A 24323-nucleotide genomic window follows, 5' to 3' on the forward strand; every position below is an offset into this window, starting at 1 on the left:
TGGACTTCTAGTCTGTTTCCATAGCCTGGGTATTAACAATTTGGCTGCATTTAATAGATGTGGAGTAATGCTTTTCTTATATGATCTAATAGACATTGGTGTTCAATGAAATAAAACATTTAAGGGTGTTAATTCCATGGGTCAAGAGGACAACCTCTCTACCCATGGAGCGATCTCTTCCCAAAATACCTTAATCCTGGGGCAGGACCACCATAGATGGAGACAGGGCTGCTGATAGAAATCATGGGGTCCCCTACAGCCCACCTGACGGGGCCCCCTTCAGCCCCACCCCTGGCTCCTCCCCAGTGAGTCAGGACACACAGGGGTCTCTCAATATAAGCAGTTACATCTCCCCCATCCACATGACATGACAGGGGGTTGCCCATTATGAGTACACTGTCCCTGCTCAGGACACACAGGGGCCCCCCATTATATGAAGTACAGTACACCTCTGTGCACATGTTCTATCACTGTACACCTCTGCACACATGTTCTATCCCTGTACACCTCTGCACACATGTTCCATCACTGTACACCTCTGCACACATGTTCCATCACTGTACACCTCTGCACACATGTTCCATCACTGTACACCTCTGCACACATGTTCCATCACTGTACACCTCTTGCAACAATCTTACTGCAGGATCTCAAGTCCATTATATCGGACCTGATCTAATGGGTAATTCAAACCGTTATCCCAATACCTTAACATGCATCCCTCTATCCCTCTACTGCCAGGCAGCCTATTACATTCCCCCCCTTATTACTATCTTATCTGTAGGAATCCCTTGTTACCCTATCTCACTGATATTAATTCAGAGTAGGGGGACCAGAGATGTAGGAGGTACAAAAGGGACTCATCCCCTCAAAGGGGAAAAAAACCCCAAAAAAACAGTAAAAGTAAGGGGGGGGGGTAGGGGTATATATAAAAAAAAATTAAATAAAACGTAACCTGTGGGGGTGGAAGTACATAATTTCATAAACACCAACACACACACTTTGTATATAACCTTGTGTATAACCTTAACAATTTTAGCAGTCACCTTTACAGTCACCTTCTAAAAAAAAAAAAAAAGGGTGAGATGAAACATTAAAGTGATTAAAGTGGAAATGGTGAGCCTGGAAGCCCCCCTAAAAAAAAGGGATAAGCCCCTGAGAAACCCCCAACATTGTAAAAAAAAAATATATATGATATATTGCTTCCCCCAAACCCCACCCGTTCCCCAACCCCCCATAAAAAAAGGGGGGGTGGGGGGGAGGGGTGTTAAAAAAAAAATTCATCTAGAGTCCCAATATCCCTTCCCTTTAACCACTCCTCACCCCTCCGTCCCAGTCTTTAAATGGGCCCTGCCATGCCCATCATGTCTCTTTGTGCCCACTTGAACGATTTCTCCATCGAATTCCAGTGTGCACCTGTTGCCATTGATCAGGGTGCTGTAAGGGATTCCCAAAATTGTACTTTCTCTAATCTTCAAAATCTGTAGGAGGCAAGTCTAATAATTCTAAAAACTACTGCAGGTCATCCTTAGTGCGAAGGGTTGCTGTCTTACCATTTCGAGAGGCCGTAAGACTAAACGGAAACCCCCAACGGTATTTGACTTCCGCAGTACGCAAGACCTCCAGTAGTGGCCTAACATTCCGCCGTTGCATTAATGTCCGGCGTGACAAGTCAGGGTACAGTGATACATACACTCCATCATAAATTATTTCAGCTTTACTTCAGGCTATTTTCATAATAGATTCTTTTCACAGTAAATTTATGTAGTTTGCATATAATATCTCTTGGTCTCTCCATATTTGGAAGAGTGTAAGATGGAATGCGGTGGACCCTGTCAACCTCGATATTCTCTGGTGCTGAGTCATCCATTATCTGGCAAAATAACTGAACAGGCGTAAGCAACTCAGGCATCCTAATCGTTTCTGGTATTCCTTTTATACGAATATTTTGCCTGCGATCCCTGTTCTCATGATCGTCCAGTTGATCCCTACATAAATTTAGGGCTTCCTCATGATATTTCACTGTATCTTGAATATCCGTTACTGCTCTTACCACCTCCTCATGCCCATTTTCAAGTGTCTCTACCCTATGGCCTAATACACAAGTATCCTATTTAAGGCCCTCCACTGCTTGTTGGCATGACTGCTCCACACCTGCTATCAATTCCTGGATATCTGTTTTAGTAGGCAGGGCTTTAAGGAGCTCTCTAATGTCCATCTCTAGACCCTCAGCGTTCCCCTCCATCCTCGGGGATATGTTACCCTCACTCCATGCAGAGTTGGGGCATTGCACTGCCAATGAACTTTGTCCTTCTCTGGGGGAACCTGACTCTATCACAGTCCATCCCCTTTCCTTCTCCACCTTCTCCTACACATACACAGGGGGGTTCCATTATCTGTCCCTATACCCTCCCTCAAGGCAAATGCCACCCCTGCTGTGGCCGTTAAAGGGGTCATAATAACACAGTCTTTTACCTGAGGGTCTTTAGGTTCTTTCAGGGGTCCATCTCTGCCTCTGCTTGCTTCAGACTCCAAATCCGGCTCCCTTCTCAATGCTGAGCTATCATATGCCACTCAATTCAGACCGGCTCCCGTTCACTCCCCTGGGGGACCCAGGCTGTGAACCAGGCTGCTGCTACTTCCAGGCGCTGTCCTCCCTCTCCCCTGCACCAGGGATCTCCGGTCTCCAGCCTGTACACCGCGTCCTGATACCTGGAAGCTGTGATCCGGTGTCTGGGAGCCGCGGCCCGGTGTCAGGGGGCCAGGATCATGTCTGGCTGTACTGGCAGTGTTGCGCCCATTGATTGAGTTCCTGCTGGGGTCCATTGCTCCGTGCCTCCCCGCTGTCTGTCTCTCAGCTTGGCGTTCGCCCTCCATTGCACATGGTGAGAGATAAGCAGGTATACCTACCACTTACTGCTGTGCTGTCTGTCTGCGTGTCGGCATCTCCATTCTGTCTGTTTGTTCTAGCTGCAGCTGTCTGCTAATTGCCGTCTGCTGATTGCCTCATAGCCTGGGGGGATGGGGAGTAGAGTGGAGAGTGTCTACTCAGCACATCCACTCATCATGAAACCCTTGTTTGCCCCTTTTTCAATATGGCTGCTATGCTCTCTCTCTCTCACCAAGGATGAGGTCATCAAGAAGAGCAGAGGATGGCAAGGGGTTTTGTGGGTAAGTGAGTGGAGAGAGAGACATGTGGCAGAAAGAGAACAGTGAATTCTTGCTTAGAGAGAACAGACTTGTTGCAGTTTCCCTTCACTGAGACATACATAGAGACTGTTAATGATTTCATGTTCCTGTCTGGAAAATACCTTATGTTGGATGGTTCACTGAATGTTATTTCTTCAATACATGGACTTTCAAATACAAAGCTGTGTGGATTACTGTCTATGTGGAGATACATTTCTCAATTGGGATTTCACTTGCTATTCACAAGCCCCAATTGAGTGGAGGCACTGCGCATGTTACATAGTTGCCAACATTGTAAAAAAAATTTTTGGGACACTTTTTTGGCTGTAGGAGTTACACTATACTTAGGGGACGGGCCATGCATTTGTAGGCGTGGCATAGAAAAAAAGTGTTGCGCGAAGCCCCCCAAAATGGGTGTGGTTTACACGAAATAGTTGGCGTGGCTCAAAAAGGGGTGTGGTTAGAGTCTGAGATGAATGAGGGATGGAGGGGGAAAGGGGGGTAGAGGGAGAGGGATATAGGGACAGCAGACCCAGATCCTACACCACAATAGCAATGTGTATGCCAGAGTTTAACAATCAGCAGATAAAGATACTCCAAACACCTGGTGTTAGCGCTTCAATCACCCCGGCACCATGGTTATTATGGTGTCAGGATGATTGAAGCGCATTATTTCTATTATTACATTGTAATATAGAATGAAATCATTCAACTCACCATAATGCAGAATCAGTGGGACCCCTGAGCGTGTCACCTGCCACTAGATGCCATCAGGTGCCCCCAGCAAAGTCCATCCTTACATCAGGTGCCCCCAGCGGAGTGCCTCCTTACATCAGGTGTCCCCAGGACAGTACCTCTTACATCAGGTGTCCCCAGGACAGTTCCTCTTACATCAGGTGTCCCCAGGACAGTGCCTCTTACATCAGGTGTCCCCAGTACAGTGCCTCTTACATCAGGTGTCCCCAGTACAGTGCCTCTTACATCAGGTGTCCCCAGCGGAGTGCCTCTTACATCAGGTGTCCCCAGCGGAGTGTTGGCTGCAGATAGAGTGTTGACTGCAGTCTAGCTACATCTCCTCAAGAGTGGTGACAAGGGGGAGAGGTGTGTGAGTGGAGGCATGGTGACTTGGGGTGTTACAGGCTGACTTGGGGAAGGGTGGAGGCATGGTGGTGATTTGGGGGTGCAGGCATGATGCTGACCTGGGGGGTGCAGGCATGGTGGTGACTAGGCCGGAGGGGGTGCAGGCATGGTGGTGACTAGGCCGGAGGGGGTGCAGGCATGGTGGTGACTAGGCCAAGCGGGTGCAGGCATGGTGGTGATTAGGCCGGAGGGGGTGCAGGCATGGTGGTGACTAGGCCGGAGGGGGTGCAGACATGGTGGTGACATGAGGGAAGGTGGGTGCAGGCATGGTGGTGACATGGGGGGAGGCAGGTGCAGGCATGGTGTTGACATGGGGGGGAACAGGTATGGTGATGACATGGGGGAGGGGGGCAGGTATGGTGGTGACATGGGGGGGGCTGCAGGTATGGTGGTGATATGGGGGGAGGGGGTGCAGGTATAGTGGCGACATGGGGGAACAGGTATGGTGATGACATGGGGGAGGGGGGCAGGTATGGTGGTGACATGGGGGAGGGGGAGGCAGGTATGGTGACATGGGGGGACAGGTATGGTGGTGACATGGGGGGAGGGGGGTGCAGGTATGGTGGTGACACGGGGGGAGGGGGTGCAGGTATGGTGGTGACACGGGGGGGGGGAAGCAGGTATGGTGGTGACACAGGGGGAAGCAGGTATGGTGGTGACACAGGGGGAAGGGGGAAACAGGTATGGTGGTGACATGGGGGTGCAGGTATGGTGGAGGGGGGTGCAGGTATGGTGGTGACACAGGGGGAGGGGGGAAACAGGTATGGTGGTGACATGGGGGGAGGGGGGTGCAGGTATGGTGGTGACATGGGGGGAGTGGGGTGCAGGTATGGTGGTGACATGGGGGGAGGGGGGTGCAGGTATGGTGGTGACATGAGGGGACAGGGTGCAAGGGGGAGCCAAGACCATCAGTGCACTGTCCCCAGCCAGCAGAGCCCCGGTCCTTCCATCAGTGACGTGTGACTGTGTCCCCCCCCGCTCATCGCAAGGGGGGAGCCAGGACCATCAGTGCACTGTCCCCACCAGCGAGCCCTGGTCCTTCCATTAGTGGAGCTCTTCAGACACACGGGGCGGAGTGGAGGGTTGGCGGCGGCATGTGGAGACTGAACATTTCCTTGTGTTCAGTGGAGATAGGATAGGGGTCGCCAATCCCTGCAGCCAATAGGCTTCAGTATACAATAAAATTTTCTATTTGTACACTGAAGAGAGAAGCCGATTGGCTGCCCCTCTTCTCTGCACTGAGCACAAGGGGGAAATACACTCCGTGGAGGCGACGGCGGCCATTTTTGTGTAGCCATTGCCGTTTGTTGCCAAAAACATTCCCGATTATCTCGGGACAAACCAAAAATCCCGGGAAAACAATCGGGAAAAGCTTTCATCGTGACGAGGTCCCAAAATCAGGATTGTCCTGGGAAAATTGGGACTGTTGGCAACTATGATGTTAAAGATCCTGTCCTGATCATACAGATCATGAAGACTCTGCTCCAAAATACTATACAGGTGACGGCATCATATCTCAGTAGCCCCAGAGTGTGGAAAGAATAGCGCTACATTTGGAGGCACTGCTGAGATCAATATCTTGGATCAGGACATTAAGGAACAACCATGTCATTGTTATCAACAGAAGCTGTGAGGCAGCGGGCCCTGGAAGAGGGACTGCCACTTAAAAGGACATTTGCTATTCCATATGTACCTATCGCTGTGAGCACCCATAGACTGCAGGAGGCACTAAAGGAAATGAAACCTTGCAGTCTGCTGCTCTGGAGGATAAAAGAGAGAGCTATGAACTGAATACCCATTATCTCTGTCCCAGTGAGGTGGATTTAAATCCAGTTAAAGGGTCCTTTTGCATATATCCAAAAGGGGCTGAAGTAGTTGGTTGTGCTGTAGTATTTCCAGTAATCTCAATTCCAGTAAGGCGGAAGTTACCAGCCCTGCCTGTAAAGTGTGAACCATTGAATACAACGGCTTCATCAGGAGAAACTGTAATGTTGACTGCTACAGCCGCTAAGCAGGAAACAAATATTGAGCACTTGCTTCTAAAAGTCACTGAAGTCAATGCTCAGAATTTACATGCTGGATCTTATCACAAATTAAAGGCTTTTTCAGGAGTGCTACCTGTCCCCGCTGGTGAAGAAAGCTTTGAGGTGTGGAAAGATTTTGCACAACAAGTGATAGAGGAATGGACCTGCTCGGAGGAAAAGAAAAAACAGTGTATCACGGAAAGTTTAAGACCACCAGCATCCATTATCATTAGAACTTACAAGGACACTCATGTGAGTACCAGTGCTCAAGAATATATTGATGTTTTGACAGATGCTTATGGACAGCACCGTGACCCTGATCAGATGCTTGCTGATTTTAAACAGACAAAACATAAAGAGGAAGAAGATGTTTCTGTGTTTGTGAGGAGGCTAGAAGTGCTTCTAGGGAGATTGCTCACTGAAAAGGTAATCTCTCCTACAGATGTTGACAAATTTAGGACTCAAATAATAAAGGGGCTACTGCCACATCACCCAATGTCACCGGTCCTAAGAGTTGTTTTGAGAGAGAGAAACTTTAGTTTCCCTGAAACTATGACTAAAGTAAAGAAACAGGAGTCTGATATCCTTTTTAGTACCCCTTCTAGGAGCAAAGTTAAACAGTTCTTGGGTTGAGCACAAAAATGAGACTGTTAAAAACAATGAAGTGGGGGGGATTCCCACAGCCTAGAGCTCAATCTGCTGATAAAACCTACAGTGATAAGCCTCTCTTCCACGTTAAATTTTTCCACTGTGGACAAGCAGGCCACACAGTTAGTCAGTGTCCACTGCTGGCTGATAGTTCTGAAATTCACAGTAAAGCTGGACATGTATACAAAAGAAAACAGGGAAAATCAAGAAAACAATGTTTACCGAACTACCTGGAATAGGCTGCAGATGTACTTTGAATTTGTGTGTTAATGATATACCCACTACTGCTCTGTTTGATACTGGTTCTCAGCTGACTATCATGTACAGGCCCTTCTATTAGCAACACTTAAACCAGCTCCCTTTGCAACCTGTGAACACTATGCCTGTTTATGGTGTGGGAGAAAATCCTGTTTTTATGGATGGTTGTCTAGAAGTTGACCTACGCATTCCTGATGTGATAGCTGATAAGGATCCCCACCTAAAGTCATTGCTTATGTGAGCCCTCCACCTGGGGGTAACGAGTATGCTCCTATTATTTTGGGTTCCAATGTTGAGGCTGCTTTCATACGGTTTCTTCAGCCCCAACAGGGAACTCCTCTACCTTCACTGCCTGTTGCTCCAGAGCTTCAAAATATCTGCCAAGCCTTTGCTCCTGATCTTCCTGGAGGGTGTGTAGGAAATCCATGGCATCCCATAGAACTTCCAGCCGGGGGAGTGAGAGTGTTGCGTGTTTATGTGGAAATTTTACAAAGTGCAACCAGTAGCTTTTTCCTGCTAGAGACTGATACAAAAGAGGCTGCAAAGAATGGCTGGGAGATAGTACCAGAAAGGAAAGACTATTGTTTAAAATGTCCAAGAATGGATGTTGTTACTGTTCGAAACATTACCACATACCCAGTTATAATACCAGCCTGAAAAAAGGTAGCCTATTGTTACCCAATGGAATCCATTAGCTCCTACCCTGCCAAGGTTGAGGAGAAAGAAACCAAATTAGACTTTCACCTGAATGATGCTGATGGTCCTGCAGAGCAAAAATAAGCGTTAGGAGAACAGCTAATGGAATCTGATGACATGGATGTTGGGTGTGCTAAAAGGATTCAGCACAGTATTCGCCTAACAGATAGCACCCGATTTAGAGAAAGACCCAGGCGCACACCTCTTAAAGATCTGGATGATGTTCGAGAGTGCTTGCACAAAATGAAAGATTAAAACATCATTTTTGAGTGTAAAATCCCATATGCATCCCCAACAGTGGTGGTCAGAAAGAAAAATGGTGGAGTACTGTGACAGGAGTCACTTTGGGTGGGTAGTTTGTGGAACTCAGCTTACCTTGGAGGGCTCTGGAGACTCCGTGTCCAGCTCCCCTGGCCCCTCTTATGTGTAAATCATCCTGCATCCATTAGGGGCACAGGGTGACTGAGAACCCCATTATGATCTGTACTATTTAGACACACACACAGCCACACTGGAATGTTGTATATATTGTGTGTTGTCTCATGCTGTTGTGGACTCTTTGCTATGATCGTTTGGTTTGGGGTTGTATTCCAATGTTCTATTGTGTCTGTCTGCCTTGGATATTATGGGATGTGTATGTAAATTAGCTAGCTGTGGGATTGGTGGGGGAGAATTCCTTCAACAGCTCTCCCTGCTGATAAGACTGTTTACTGATGAGAAATTTGAATACACCTGACCTGTGTGTCTATTGTGATTGGACAGTTTACCCCGCCCTGAATCCAAGGGTGGGGGCAGTGTCTCTGAGTTGTATATCTGTTGTAACATGTGCTTGAATAAAGGAGTTTTGATGTTGTTGTTCACCCTACGCTGTGTTACGGCTGGTGACTGGGTGAGCTAAGGGATCTTGGATAGTGCTGGTTCAGGACAGAGGAAGCATTTATGGCGGACATAGGCCTGTTGAGGACAGGGGTTAGTCACAAGTACAAATATGTGTTGATTATTTGACTCTAAAACGAGTATTACTATTAATTACTAATAGTATATACTATTTTGGGCCAGTTCTTTAATAATGAAAAAAAAAATCAGGCGATATCCATTACCATTTATCACCAAACGAAAGCCCAATTTGTCCTGAAACAAACGTATAATCCACCTGGAGGCACAAAGTAGTTGTGATGATATGTACGGTTTTACTAACACATGTCATTGCTCATGCTGCTGGAACTCTGTGTAAGTGGAACCGGTCTAAGTGGTGAGTTATAAACCAGAGTTTAAAACAGGAGGTTATAACAGGGGTCATAGTACCTGTGTAGTGTAAGTACCTGAGTGTTGTTTGAGTAGTGTGTATGGATTGTTAGTACTTGTGTATTGTGTACTGTATACTTGTGTATTGCGAGTGCACGTAGGTCTGTGAGTACCTGTGTATTTTGTTGTGTACCTGTGTATTGTCTTGAGTATTAGTGCCAGGAAGCTAGCTGTTAGGTAATTTGGACAGGGTATAATCCCCAATCCTCACTAAATTTAATAGGTACGATGCCCGGCGGGTGTGGAGAGGCGACTCTTTGTATATCTTGCTGCATGTATGCATTCCTTGATCATCCGATCGAGGGCGAATACTGCTGTGCAAAATGTAAGCACATTGTTTCCCTGGAAGCCCAGGTTCTGAATCTGGGGAAGCAACTGTCAGCGCTGAGAAGTCCCTCCATACTAAAGGAGAGCCAGGAACGTACACGGCAGGGGCCAGCACAGAGGCGGGTGGAGACAAAGAGGTGCAGGCACCAGCAAAGAGTAGATGGGTGACAGGAGGGGTAGAGGGGGAAGTGCCAGGGAGACCGATCCAGGACTGGAGCATCCCAATAAGTACGCTCCATTGAGTGACATTGGTGAAACCAGTCAGGGACCAGCACTGCTGGAGCTGAGGGACTCTCCTAGCTGCCGGGGGAAGAAATCCTCCAGGGAGAGTGGGGGGGGGGCAGCAAAGGGAAAGGAAAGAGATTCTGGTGGTAGGGGACTCAATTCTTAGAAGGACAGAGAGGGCAATCTGTAAGCAAGACCTGAAGCGGCGAACAGTATGTTGTCTACCGGGCGCTCGGGTTTGGCACAACACGGATCTTGTGGACAGATTACTGGGAGGGGCTGGGGAAGACCCGGCTGTCATGGTGCACGTTGGCACAATTGACAAAGTCAGAGGCAGATGGAGTGTCCTAAAGAACGATTTTAGGGACTTGGGAGCTAAATTGAGGAAGGACAATTTTATGGGTCAGATGGTAGACGCACCAACTAGAAATAAAACATTACTGGATCTACTGATTACCAACAATACAGACCTGATCACGGATGTGGAAATACGGGGCAATTTAGGTAACAGCGATCACAGGTCAATTAGTTTCAGTATAAATCACACAAATAGGAAACATAAAAGGGAATACAAAGACACTGAATTTCAAAAGAGCCAACTTCCCTAAACTACAAACCTTGCTAAAAGGCATAAATTGGGATAAAATAATAGGAACAAAGAATACGGAGGAGAGATGGGTTTGCTTTAAGAGCATATTAAATAAGGGCATTAGCCAATGTATCCCATTGGCTAATAAATTTAAAAGAGCGAACAAAAGTCCTGGATGGCTTAACTCCAATGTAAAAATGCATATAAAAGCAAAGGAGAAGGCCTTCAAAAAATGCAAGGTTGAGGGATCATCCTCAGCATTCAGACTTTATAAAGAATGCAACAAGAAATGTAAGGGTGCAATTAGGACAGCTAAGATAGAACATGAAAGACACATAGCGGAGAGCAAAAAAAAATCCCAAGAAATTCTTTAATTCTTTAAGTATGTAAACAGTAAAAAAGGGAGGACAGACCATATTGGCCCCATAAAGAATGAGGAAGGACATCTGGTTACAAAGGATGGGGAGATGGCGAAGGTATTGAATTTATTCTTCTTCTCAGTCTTCACGAGTGAATCGGGGGGCTTCAGTAACCAAAACTGCAGTGTTTATCCTCATGACACAACACAGGAAGCACCTCCATGGTTAACAGAGGACAGAATTAAAATTAGACTTGAGAAACTTAACATTAATAAATCACCGGGACCAGATGGCTTGCATCCGAGGGTACTTAGGGAACTCAGTCAAGTGATTGCCAGACCGTTGTTCCTAATTTTTACAGATATTCTACTGACTGGAATGGTACCAGCTGATTGGAGAAAAGCCAATGTAGCACCGATATTTAAAAAGGGCCCAAAATACATCCCTAGGAATTACAGACCAGTTAGCCTAACATCAATAGTATGTAAACTCTTGGAGGGGATGATAAGGGACTATATACAAGATTTTAGTAATAAGAACGGTATCATTAGCAGTAATCAGCATGGATTCATGAAGAATCGTTCTTGCCAAACCAATCTATTAACCTTCTATGAGGAGGTGAGTTGCCATCTAGATAAAGGAAGGCCCGTAGATGTGGTGTATCTGGATTTTGCAAAAGCATTTGACACAGTTCCCCATAAACGTTTACTGTACAAAATAAGGTACGTTGCCATGGACCATAGGGTGAGTACATGGATTGAAAACTGGCTACAAGGGCGAGTTCAGAGGATGGTGATATATGGGGAGTACTCAGAATGGTCAGGGGTGGGTAGTGGGGTCCCCCAGGGTTCTGTGCTGGGACCAATCCTATTTATTTTGTTCATAAACGACCTGGAGGATGGGGTTCAATCTCTGTATTTGCAGACGAAACTAAGGTAAGCAGGGCAATAACTTCTCCGCAGGATGTGGAAACCTTGCAAAAAGACCTGAGCAAATTAATGGGGTGGGCGACTACATGGCAAATGAGGTTCAATGTAGAAAAATGTAAAATAATGCATTTGGGTGGCAAAAATATGAATGCAATCTATACACTGGGTGGAGAACCTCTGGGGGAATCTAGAATGGAAAAGGACCTTGGGGTCCTAGTAGATGAAAGGCTCAGCAATGGCATGCAATGCCAAGCTGCTGCTAACAAAGCAAACAGAATATTGGCATGCATTAAAAAGTGGATTAACTCCAGAGATAAAACAATAATTCTCCCGGTCTACAAGACTCTGGTCCGGCCGCACCTGGAGTATGCTGTCCAGTTCTGTGCACCAGTCCTCAGGAAGGGTGTACTGGAAATGGAGCGAGTACAAAGAAGGGCAACAAAGCTAATAAAGGGTTTGGAGGATCTTAGTTATGAGGAAAGGTTGCGAGCACTGAACTTATTCTCTCTGGAAAAGAAACGCTTGAGAGGGGATATGATTTCAATATACAAATACCGTACTGGTGACCCCACAATAGGGATAAAACTTTTTCGCAGAAGAGAGTTTAACAAGACTCGTGACCACTCATTAAAATTAGAAGAAAAGAGGTTTAACCTTAAACTACGTAGAGGGTTCTTTACTGTAAGAGCGGCAAGGATGTGGAATTCCCTTCCACAGGCGGTGGTCTCAGCAGGGAGCATTGATAGCTTCAAGAAACTATTAGATAAGCACCTGAATGACCGCAATATACAGGGATATGTAATGTAATACTGACACATAATCACACACATAGGTTGGACTTGATGGACTTGTGTCTTTTTTCAACCTCACCTACTATGTAACTATGTAACTATGTCAAAGTTGCAGAATTGTACTTAGGCGTGAAGGAGATAACACAGTGATTTTATATAACTGTCAGCTCCATCTAGTGGCCATAATGAGGTATCTCTCCTGAACTACCTAAGATTCCACATTATTGACATTGGATGGAGCCAATGATCATAGGAAATCACTTTATGAAAAAAAATACGACCAGAATTTGTCATAGTACGGCGAATGCGTGTCACACTTAACAGTTTATTTAAACTAGACCTGTAAATGTTTATTACATATAGATAGTCTGGTTGAGAAAAGACACAAGTCCATCTAGTTCAATCAATGGAAAAAAAAAGTTAACACCACAAAATTGACCAATGAGAGGTAATGACTCCATTTTTATTTTTCTCCTGCTATCAATGTCCAACACAGTACAACACTTCATCCATGTCTTTGGTGATCTGTGATCTCCTTATGAACTGTTTCTTACATGATGAAGATCAGCCATGGAGTATATCTGAGGTGTATATCAGGGTGTGCTTCTTCCCCACATGTCCAGCAACATTCATATAGAAGACATTTCCCGCACTCAAGGCAATAATACACCTCGAGGGTTGTGTGGGACCCCTGATGTACAGGAAGACAGGACTTCAGTGAGGAACAATTCCCTCACTCAGGACAGGAATATGGCTTCACCCCATGTGAGATCTCTGATGTGTGTAAAGATGAGACTTCTGTGAAAAACATTTCCCGCACTCAGGGCAAGAATACGGCTTCTCCCCTGTGTGCAATCTCTGATGCCTGTAAAGATGTGAACTCTGAGAAAAACATTTCCCGCACTCAGGACAAGAATACGGCTTCTCACCCGTATGTGATCTCTGATGATAGGAAAGACTGGAATTAACTGAAAAACATTTCCCGCACTCAGGACAGGAATACGGCTTCTCACCAGTGTGCGACCTCTGATGATCGGAAAGACGCGACTTAACTGAAAAACATTTCCCGCACTCAGGACAGGAATACGGCTTCTCACCCGTGTGTGATTTCTGATGAAAGGAAAGACTGGACTTAACTGAAAAACATTTCCCGCACTCAGGACAGGAATACGGCTTCTCACCCGTGTGCAACCTCTGATGATAGGAAAGACGCGACTTATCTGAAAAACATTTCCAGCACTCAGGACAGGAATACGGCTTCTCACCTGTGTGAGATCTCTGATGTGTGTCAAGATTCGACTTAACTGAAAAACATTTCCCACACTCAGGACAGGAATACGGCTTCTCACTTGTGTGAGACCTCTGATGTCTGAGAAGAAGAGACTTTCTTGAAAAACATTTCCCGCACTCAGAACAGGAATACGGCTTCTCACCCGTGTGCAACCGCTGATGTGCATCAAGATTCGACTTAACCGAAAAACATTTCTCGCACTCAGGACAGGAATACGGCTTCTCACCCGTGTGCGACCTCTGATGTCTGAGAAGAAGAGACTTTCTTGAAAAACATTTACCGCACTCAGAACAGGAATACGGCTTCTCACCCGTGTGAGAAACCTGATGTCTGACAAGTTCTACTTTCTCTACAAAACATTTTCCGCACTCAGAACAGGAATATGGCTTCTCACCCGTGTGAGACTTCTGATGTCTGAGAAGAGGTGACTTTCTTGAAAAACATTTCCCGCACTCAGAACAAGAATACGGCTTCTCACCCGTGTGCGACCTCTGATGTCTGAGAAGAAGAGACTTTCTTGAAAAACATTTCCCGCACTCAGAACAGGAATACGGCTTCTCTCCTGTGTGAGAAATCTGATGTCCGACAAGTTCTGCTTTCTCTACAAAACATTTTCCACACTCAGAACAGGAATATGGCTTCTCACCCGTGTGAGACCTCTGATGTCTATCAAGATGCCACTTATCTGAAAAACATTTCTCGCACTCAGAACATGAATACGGTTTCTCACTTCTATGAAATTTTTTATGCATATTAAGACTAGACTTAGAATTGAAACACTTCCCGCACTCAGTACAGGAAAACCTCTTATCTGTTGGAAGGACGGCACCGCCCCTCACAGTCTGAGGTTCCTCAGGATAAGAGGAATACGATGGTCCATCTACACTGTGTGGTACCGGATGGACATTTGAGGTAGCCGGGTTTTCTCCTGGACTATACTGTGTGATGTCCTCATCTTCTACTTTACAGTCTGGAGACAAAGTGAGACAATCCTCTGAGGTTTTCCTCATCTCCCGTCCATCTACTAAAATAGAAATAAAAAGATTATTACTAGACATGAGCAGATTGGTTCCCCTAAACCAGGACTCCACTCACATCAGGCAGCTTTGTCTCTGAGGATCTTATAATTACACCCTCAAGGTAACTAGTAAATGGGTCCTCTGATCTCCTACCAGTTCATTTCTTTATTCATGGACCTTAGTCAGAGAGTGAGGAAACAACAAGAACTGTATTTTATAGGAGTGACAGTGATGAGGGGATTATAGGACGAGTGTCCCCACCCCCTCTATCACTCATTGCCATCTTCCCAACACAAGAAGTACTGCACTTCCTTAGTTAGTCAATGATTTAGTCCTGAATAACAGCGGGGCTGAGCCCCACCAGAGGTCAGAGAGTGAGGATGGGGGGAGAACAACCAAGATGAAGACTGGACTGATCCTGAAGACCACCATCATTGGGTTATTGACTCCTCCCTCATTATCAATTTCTGTTTAAGATTCCAAAGTTGGAGGATGTTATAACATTATTATCAACATGTAAACGTCTGTGCTCCAATCAAATCATCAGATATAAAATGTCCAGCTGGTAGGAAATGGGTGTAACAAAAGACATATTATGTATGTGTGTATATATATATATATATATATATATATATATATCTATATCTATCTATATAGAGATCTCTCTCTCTCTCTCTATAGAGGGAGAGAGAGAGAGAGAGATAATATATAGTAGAGGGAAGAGAGAAGATGTCAGGACTATGTAATGTACAACATATTGTATAAGATACAACAGACAGATAGGACCATATAGTATCAGAATTATGTAATGTACAATATAGAGTATATAGTGCAGGGGTTAAGAGCATGTAATGTTCAACATAGTGTATATAGTGCAGGGGTCAGGAGTATCAGGAGAAATCAGTGGAAGCTTAAAGGGGTTGTAAAGGCAATTAAAAAAAAAAAAAATAACAAACATGTTATACTTACCTCCACTGTGCAGCTCGTTTTGCACAGAGTGGCCCCGAACCTGGTCTTCTGGGGTCCCTCGTTGGCTGTTTCAGCTCCTCCCCGCAAGAACTAACCACCTTCATGCGAGCTCTCTCGCATGGTGATTAGTTCTTGCGGGCGCGCTCCCGTGATACAGCCAGCGGCTATAGCCGCTCACTGTATCACTTGGCCCCGCCCCCCGGCGCGCCGCGTCATTGGAGCCAATGGCTGCGCTGCTTTCAATCCATCCACTCTAGCCAATAAACGACCAGGATGAGCGGCGAAGAGGACATCGGGGGCGAGCGCAGCAGGTGAATGGGCTCAGGTATGTAAAACGGGGGGGGGGGGGGGGGGGCGGTATTGTCGGATGTTTTTTCACCTTAATGCATAGGATGCATTAAGATGAAAAACCGCGAGCCTTTACAACCACTTTAAATGTTTACTGGAGACAAGTTGCAGAGGTCCCACACCGTTGCCTCCCATCTCCTGAGACTGCACTCAGTGACTTGTGTCTGAGACTATATAGACATATCCCTCCACCCAGAAACAGCAAGGAAAGAAAACAGAGCAAGTGACCCCAGAAGAATTGAAAAGATAGAGATCCTGCTATACCCAGGCATGGGGCAGAAGACCCAAGAAACATGCCACTGGTGCCTAGGTTGAGCAATGCCTATAGTGAGAGTCAACATTTTGCTGCCAGCTGAACATCAGAATTTCCGTAAATCCAGTCTAGATGCATAAATTGTGTCTGCAGCACAGAGAAGGAAGATTATCTGAGAGAAATACAGGAATACAGGACGGGGAACACAGCTCAGGAAAGTGACCAGGGTATTACAGGCTGATATCACCCAGTCCTTGCCCTACTCTGGACCAATCAGTGAGCAGTATGGGTGGAGGAATGTATTTAGTGTTATTGACTCACCTGTGCTGATCTCTGTAGGAGTGTCCTCCTCTATAAATGTCCCCGTTATTCCATCCTCCTCCATAGAATGCTGATCATCCCTCACATACCTCTCTTCTGGTTTAACCTTAAATTCTATATCAATTGGATCTCCACTCTACATCAAGAAAATGAGAGAGAATATCATCTGTAAAATATAAGCTTTAATATTGTGAGATCACATAAAAAATCCACACATTGTCACTGTAAGTGTACAGTCAGGTCCATAAATATTGTGACATTGACACTAGTCTAATCTTTTTGGTTCTATACACCACCACAATGGATTTGAAATGAAACAAACAAGATGTGCTTTAACTGCAGACTTTCAGCTTTAATTTGAGGGTATTTACATCTAAATCAGGTAAACGGTGTAGGAATTACAACAGTTTGTATATGTGCCTCCCACTTTTTAAGGGACCAAAAGTAACGGGACAGATTAACAATCATCCATCAAACTTTCACTTTTTAATACTTGGTTGCAAATCCTTTGCAGTCAATTACAGCCTGAAGTCTGGAACACATAGACATCACCAGATGCTGGGTTTCATCCCTGGTGATGCTCTGCCAGGCCTCTACTGCAACTGTCTTCAGTTCCTGCTTGTTCTTGGGGCATTTTCCCTTCAGCAAGTGAAATGCATGCTCAATCGGATTCAGGTCAGGTGATTGACTTGGCCATTGCATAACATTCCACTTCTTTCCCTTAAAGTCTTTGGTTGCTTCTGCAGTATGCTTCGGGTCATTGTCCATCTGCACTGTGAAGCGTCATCTAATGAGTTCTGAAGCATTTTGCTGAATATGAGCAGATAATATTGCTCGAAACACTTCAGAATTCATCCTGCTGCTTTTGTCAGCAGTCACATCATCAATAAATACAAGAGAACCAGTTCCATTGGCAGCCATACATGACCATGCCATGACACTACCACCACCATGCTTCACTGATGAGGTGGTATGCTTTGGATCATGAGCAGTTCCTTTCCTTCTCCATACTCTTCTCTTCCCATCACTCTAGTACAAGTTGATCTTGGTCTCATCTGTCCATAGGATGTTGTTCCAGAACTGTGAAGGCTTTTTTAGATGTTGTTTGGAAAACTCTAATCTGGCCTTCCTGTTTTTGAGGCTCACCAATGGTTTACATCTTGTGGTGAACCCTCTGTATTCACTCTGGTGAAGTCTTCTCTTGATTGTTGACTGACACACATACACCTACCTCCTGGAGAGTGTTCTTGATCTGGCCAACTGTTGTGAAGGGTGTTTTCTTCACCAGGGAAAGAATTCTTCGATCATCCACCACAGTTGTTTTCCGTGGTCTTCCGGGTCTTTTGGTGTTGCTGAGCTCACCGGTGCGTTCTTTCTTTTTAAGGATGTTCCAAACAGTTGATTTGGCCACACCTAATGTTTTTGCTATGTCTCTGATGGGTTTGTTTTGTTTTTTCAGCCTAATGATGGCTTGCTTCACTGATAGTGACAGCTCTTTGGATCTCATATTGAGAGTTGACAGCAACAGATTCCAAATGCAAATAGCACACTTGAAATGAACTCTGGACTTTTTATCTGCTCCTTGTAAATGGGATAATGAGAGAATAACACACACCTGGCCACAGTTGAGCAGCCAATTGTCCCATTACTTTTGGTCCCTTAAAAAGTGGGAGGCACATATACAAACTGTTGTAATTCCTACACCGTTCACCTGATTTGGATGTAAATACCCTCAAATTAAAGCTGAAAGTCTGCAGTTAAAGCCCATCTTGTTTGTTTCATTTCAAATCCATTGTGGTGGTGTATAGAGGCAAAAAGATTTGAATTGCGTCAATGTCCCAATAATTATGGACCTGACTGTATGTTCTAGATTCTCCGTCCCACCAACCTTGTAACAGTGAGGGATGGGGTGATCTTCCTGTGTAGAATCCCAGAAATACAGAGTACGGGGACATCTCTCTGGTGGGTTTCTGTTACTAGGCAGCTCCATAATATCCTTGTTTCCTTCTGAAAACACCTCCATAACCCCATACTCCTCCTTCTCCTCTTTAAACTCTTCTTTGACAAAAATATTATTATCCCAGAGGTTTCCAATCTGCAATATATTATAAAACATTTATTGTAACACACATGCTTGTGCATAATGTATAACTACCAGTGATTGTTCATCATCTACCTGATGATGGTGAGGGATGGTGTGATCTTCCTGTGTGGAATCCCGGGGATACAGAGGGTGGGGACATGTCTCTGGTGGGTTCCTGTAGCTGGATGACTCCACCATGGTGTCCTGGTACAGATCTTTGTGTTCTTTAGGAAACTCTTCCATCACCCCATCCTCCTCTTTTATCTCTTCTTTAACCTCAACTTTAGAATCTCTCAGGTTTTCACTCTGAATATATAATTAAAATGGCATTATTGTAACAATGCAGATAATGTACAGATCCTAATGATACTATCAGTGATTGTTCCTCATCTACCTGATGATGGTGAGGGATGGTGTGATCTTCCTGTGTGGAATCCCAGGAATACAGAGGACGGGGACATCTCTCTGGTGGATTTATGTTATTAGGTGGCTCCATCATATCCTTGTGTCCTGAAAGCTCCTTCATTACACCATGTTCCTTGTTCTCTTGCTTGTACTCTTCTTTAAAAACACTATTATAATTCTCAAGGTTTCCACTCTGAATATATAATAAAACATTTATTGTAACAAACGTGATTGTGTATAAATCATAACTACTAATAATTGTGATATGGCGATTTTTACCTACCTCACTTATACACTTAATGATACATCAAATAAGTGAGTACAACCTTGTCTATATAAGAATCAACCAATGCGGTTGCAGCTATAACCAATAAAATCAGTAATGAATGATAACTTGCAAAAAAGGATAACAATCTAATTTATTTATACAGAAAAGAAATGTTAAAATAATCAGATATTACCAAATATAACATAGCTGATAAAACTCTTAAAGCAATGATGTTATTAATAAAATACAGTAAGTAATTACAAAAAAAAAAGGATGTTGCAATGTAAAAAAAAAATGTTACTAATACATTAAGGAAAGTTACCACAAACGAAACAAAGAATGGTGCTGATACGATACCCAGTCAGACCTTACATGTCCATGCTTGCACCCGATCATGAGGCTAAGAGAGAGGCCGCATCAATGAGCGCATTGATTTTTATGTTCCCTCTCTACCCATCCCCACCAATCACACCCCTGGACTACTTTTATTGGTTCAGAAGTGGCATTGAATCCCGATTGGCTGAAATTCAATCCTAGTTGGTCATCATGCTTCTCACCTATGAATTAGAATTTCCGGTGCCTTCCTGTCTACCATGTTTATGGTTGTTAAGTAAGCAACCCTCCTTGATCTCAGTATAAATCAGCATTTCAAGGACTTATGATCAGGTGGAGACACAATGTCTGCTCCTCACTGTAAAGACAATAGTATAACTTAGTTACTATGCGGACAAAAGATGTTGGTCTTTTGAGATACAGAAAACAGTAACTAGGCCCATCTCTTATGATTAAATCCCCAAAAAATAGGATTTTTATAACAGCTTACCTGTAAAATCCTTTTCTTGGAGTACATCATGGGACACAGAGCCACAGTAATTACTATCTGGGTTTTATGGCACCTTTAGGTGATGGACACTGGCACACCCTAAACAGGAAGTTCAATTCCCCATATAACCTCTCCTCTTACCGGAAGTACCTCAGTTTTGTAGCAAAGCAATACACGTGTAACCAGAAAGAGGGGAGGGACCTCTGTGTCCATGATGTACTGCAAGAAAAGGATTTTACAGGTAAGCTGCTATAAAAATCCTATTTTCTTTATCGTACATCACGGGCCACAAAGCCACAGTAATTACTGTCTGGGATGTCCCAGAGCAATGCCACCTGAGAGGAGGGGACACAACAAAAGTAGGGTGCAATCAGACCTGAGGACCTATACTGCAGCCTGCAGCACACTGCGCCCAAAGGAGACATCCTCATGCCTTCTTACATCCACCTGATAGAATCTGGTGAATGCATGAACTGAAGACCAGGTTGCGGCCTTGCAGATTTGAGCCACGGAGGCATGGTGATGCACTGCCCACAAAGCACTAACAGCCCTGGTGGAGTGCGCTTTGACCTGAAAAGGTGGAACCTTCCTCTTCAAGACATAAGCTTGAATAATTACCTGCCGAATCCATTTGGCAATAGAGGATTTTGATGCTGCCTGTCCTTTCCTAGGACCTTCCGGCAACACAAACGAAACATCTGTTTCCGAATCTGAGCAGTCACCTTCAAATAGATCTTGACTGCTCTCACTACATCCAAAGAGTGTAGTGACTTTTCTTCCTTAGAACAGGGTTCTAGAAAAAATGAAGGTAAAACAATATCCTGGTTTAGGTGAAAACTTGAAACCACCTTTGGCAGAAAGCTAGGATGAGGACGCAATACCACTCTATCCTTGTGAACGATTAAATATGGCTCTTTACAAGAAAGAGCTGCCAGCTCTGATACCCTTCTTGCAGAAGAAATGGCTACCAGAAAAACTAGTTTCCTTGTCAAAGGGACCAAAGGAACATGTCGTATCAGCTCAAAAGGCTGTTTCTGTAATGCAGACAGAACTAAATTCAAGTCCCAAGGGTTCAGGGGTGAATTAACCAAGGGATTAAGCCGCGTTACCCCCTATATAAAGCTTCGGATCAAAGAATGCGAAGCCAGCGGACATGGAAACAACACTGATAAGGCCGAGACCTGGCCCTTGATGAAGGCCAGCTTCATCTCTAGCCCCATTTGCAGAAAGGCAAGAATTCTACCTATGACATACTTCCCAGGATGCCAACCCCTGGATTCACACCAAGAAACATATGCCTTCCAGACTCTATAATAAATGACTCTGGAAGCTGGCTTCCTTGCATTAGTCAAGGTAGGTATCACTGAGCCTGAAAGCCCACGATTCCTTAGAATGTGGGTTTCAATAGCCAAACCAAATAGCATGTCTGCACATGGTGGTAGGGTTCATGGGTTTCCTACCGCCATCTTTACTATTTCTGAATACCAAGATCTTCTGGACCATGCTGGGGCCTCAAGAACTACCGACTTCCTTTCCCGCTTGATCCTGCGAAGAAGTCGAGGTAGCAGCAGGATAGGAGGGAACACATAAATCAGTGAGAACTGATCCCATGGAGTCACCAACGTATCTGTTCTGCAGGCGAGTGGATCCCTTGTTCTTGACACAAAGTTGTTGACTTTGTTGTTGAACCTGGATGCAAACAGATCTACATCCAGGATCCCCTATCGTTGGCATATAGCCTGGAAGATGTTGGGGTGAAGGGACCATTCCCCCGGGAACAACTGCTGGCGACTTAGGTAGTCTGCCTGCCAGTTTTCTACCCCTGGAATGAAGATTGCCGAAATGCACGGCACATGTTTTTCTGCCCAGGTTAGGGTATGGTTTACCTCTGCCTGGGCTGCCTAACTTCTGGTGCCCCCTTGGTGATTGATATAAGCCACTGCTGTGGCATTGTTGGATTGAATCCTGACAGGAGAATTCTGCAACCAGAATGTCCAGGCCTTTAGGGCTAGACCCGCTGCCCGAATTTCTAGAATGTTGATGGGCAAGGTCTTTTCGGTTCTGGACCATTTCCCTTGGACAGATGCTTCTTCCAGGACTGCTCCCCAACCTGAAAGGCTGACATCTGTTGTTACTACCTTCCAGGTAACCGGTAAGAAGGATTTCCCCTTCTGCAGATTCTCGGATATCCTCCACCAACTGAGGCTCCTGTGCACTTTTGGCGACAAACACATTGGAAAATCTAGTGCCTGAATCTTTTTGTTCCAGGTCGATAGGTTACTGTTTTGCAGCAGTCTCGAATGAAACTGAGCATAGGTAACTGCTTCGAATTAAGCCACCATCTTCCCCAATAACCTGATACAAAGGAGAATGGAAGGACCTTTCTTTGCCCTGACCATGAACCAGCTCCTTTATGGCGCTGATCTTTGTCTGGGGTAAAAACACCTTCTTTTGGGCTGTATCTATGACCAGACCCAAGTACTCTAATCTTCTTACTGGCTTTAAAGAAGATTTCTCTAGGTTGATGACCCAACCTAGGTATTCCAGGTAGTTGATTGTGGTGACTACACTTTGATTCAAGCTGACTACCGACCGGTCTATTAAGAGCAGGTCGTCCAGGTATGCCATTATTGTTATACCTTGAGTCCTTAATTTGGCCAGAGGAAGGGCCAGAAGTTTTGTAAACACCTAAGGTGCAGTAGCTAGACCAAAAGGCAAGTCTACAAACTGAAAATGAAGTTTATCTTCTTCGAAACGCAGATACTTCTGGTGAGCGGGGAAAATAGGTGCATGCAGGTATGCATCCTTGATGTTGATTGATGCCAGAAGCTCTCCCCCTTGTAGGATGGAGACTACTGATCGAATTGATTCCATGCGAAAAGAGCGAATCTTCTGGAACCGGTTTAGATCTTTGAGATCTAGAATGGGTCTGACATCCCCATTTGGTTTTGGTACCGTGAAAAGGTTTGAATAAAACCCTGACCCCTGGTCTTCCACAGGGACCACCATGATCACCCTTTGTGACAAAAGTCGGTCTAACGCTAGAAAGAGAGACTTCTTTTTCTCTGGATCTTTGGGGACATTTGACCTGAGGAAATGAGAAGACGGGAATTCTCAGAACTCTAGTTTGTAACCTAGAGCTATTGTGGAGACCACCCATCTGTCCCGAAATTCTTCCTGCCAGACCTTTGAGAACTGCAGAAGTCCTCCCCCCACTCGAGCAGGCAGGGGCGCCCCTTCATAAAGAGGCTTTAACGTTCTGTCTTGCGGGTTTCTTCCCCCCAGGACCTCTTTTGTCCCTGGGATTGACCCTGAGGTTTACCTCTTGAACCTGACAGTGGAGGCCATCGCGACTGCCTGGAGGCTGATGCCCCTGGCACTGGAGAAAGAGCCCGTTTGAACGAGGGGCGTTTACTCCTTTTCCCACTTTATATTCTTTGGATATATTTGTCCAAATCCTCCCCAAACAGCTTTTCATCACGGAAAGAAAAACCAGCAGGGAGCTTTTTGCATGGTGCTTCGGCTGACCGATCTTTCAACCATAAGATTCTACGCATATGCACCAACCCAAGAGTAAGGCGAGAGGTTTGAAGAATAGAATCTCTAATTGCGTCAATTGCAAAGCACAAAGCCGCTGGCAGCTCAGCTAATTCCTGGCCCTTCTGTTCAGGGACCACCTTGAGTACCTGTTTCAAGGACTGACATACCTCAATTGTCGCCAATGCAGGTTGAGCCACTGAACCTGCCAGGGAAAAAATGTTTCAAATTTCCACATCAATTGCTACCCATCTACCTGATGATGGTGAGGGATGGTGTGATTTTCCTTTGAGGAAACCCGGGAATATAGAGGACGGGGACATATCTCTGGTGGGTTTCTGTTACTTGATTGCTCCATCATAATGGCATTGTGTCCTTCAGAAAGCTGCTTCATCACACCATACTCCTCATCCTCCTCTTTTTACTCTTCTTTAACAACAATATTATCAGCCCCGATGTTTCCACTCTGAATATATAAACATGTTTGTGTATAAATTCTATCAGTGATTGTTACCCATCTACCTGA

At 45.0% G+C, this 24323-nt stretch overlaps 2 protein-coding genes across 2 annotated transcripts in view; one reads left to right on the top strand and one right to left on the bottom strand.

Moving 5' to 3' along the window:
- LOC141121605 (uncharacterized) overlaps window positions 1-24323 on the top strand; it is a 196164-nt gene that overhangs the window by 124495 nt on the left and 47346 nt on the right. The gene's annotated exons all lie outside the window — the stretch shown is intronic.
- LOC141121633 (uncharacterized) overlaps window positions 10214-24323 on the bottom strand; it is a gene marked incomplete at its 5' end in the record, with an annotated part of 114966 nt that continues 100856 nt past the window's right edge. The window contains 5 exon segments of the mRNA XM_073611282.1: window positions 10214-14795; window positions 16682-16817; window positions 18570-18776; window positions 18858-19070; window positions 19159-19362. Of these exon segments, the coding sequence (XP_073467383.1) occupies window positions 13237-14795; window positions 16682-16817; window positions 18570-18776; window positions 18858-19070; window positions 19159-19362 (2319 nt within the window). The 3' untranslated portion in view covers window positions 10214-13236.

This window comes from Aquarana catesbeiana, unplaced genomic scaffold (assembly GCF_042186555.1).
Source record: "Aquarana catesbeiana isolate 2022-GZ unplaced genomic scaffold, ASM4218655v1 unanchor226, whole genome shotgun sequence".
In the NCBI taxonomy this organism is placed as follows: domain Eukaryota; kingdom Metazoa; phylum Chordata; class Amphibia; order Anura; family Ranidae; genus Aquarana; species Aquarana catesbeiana.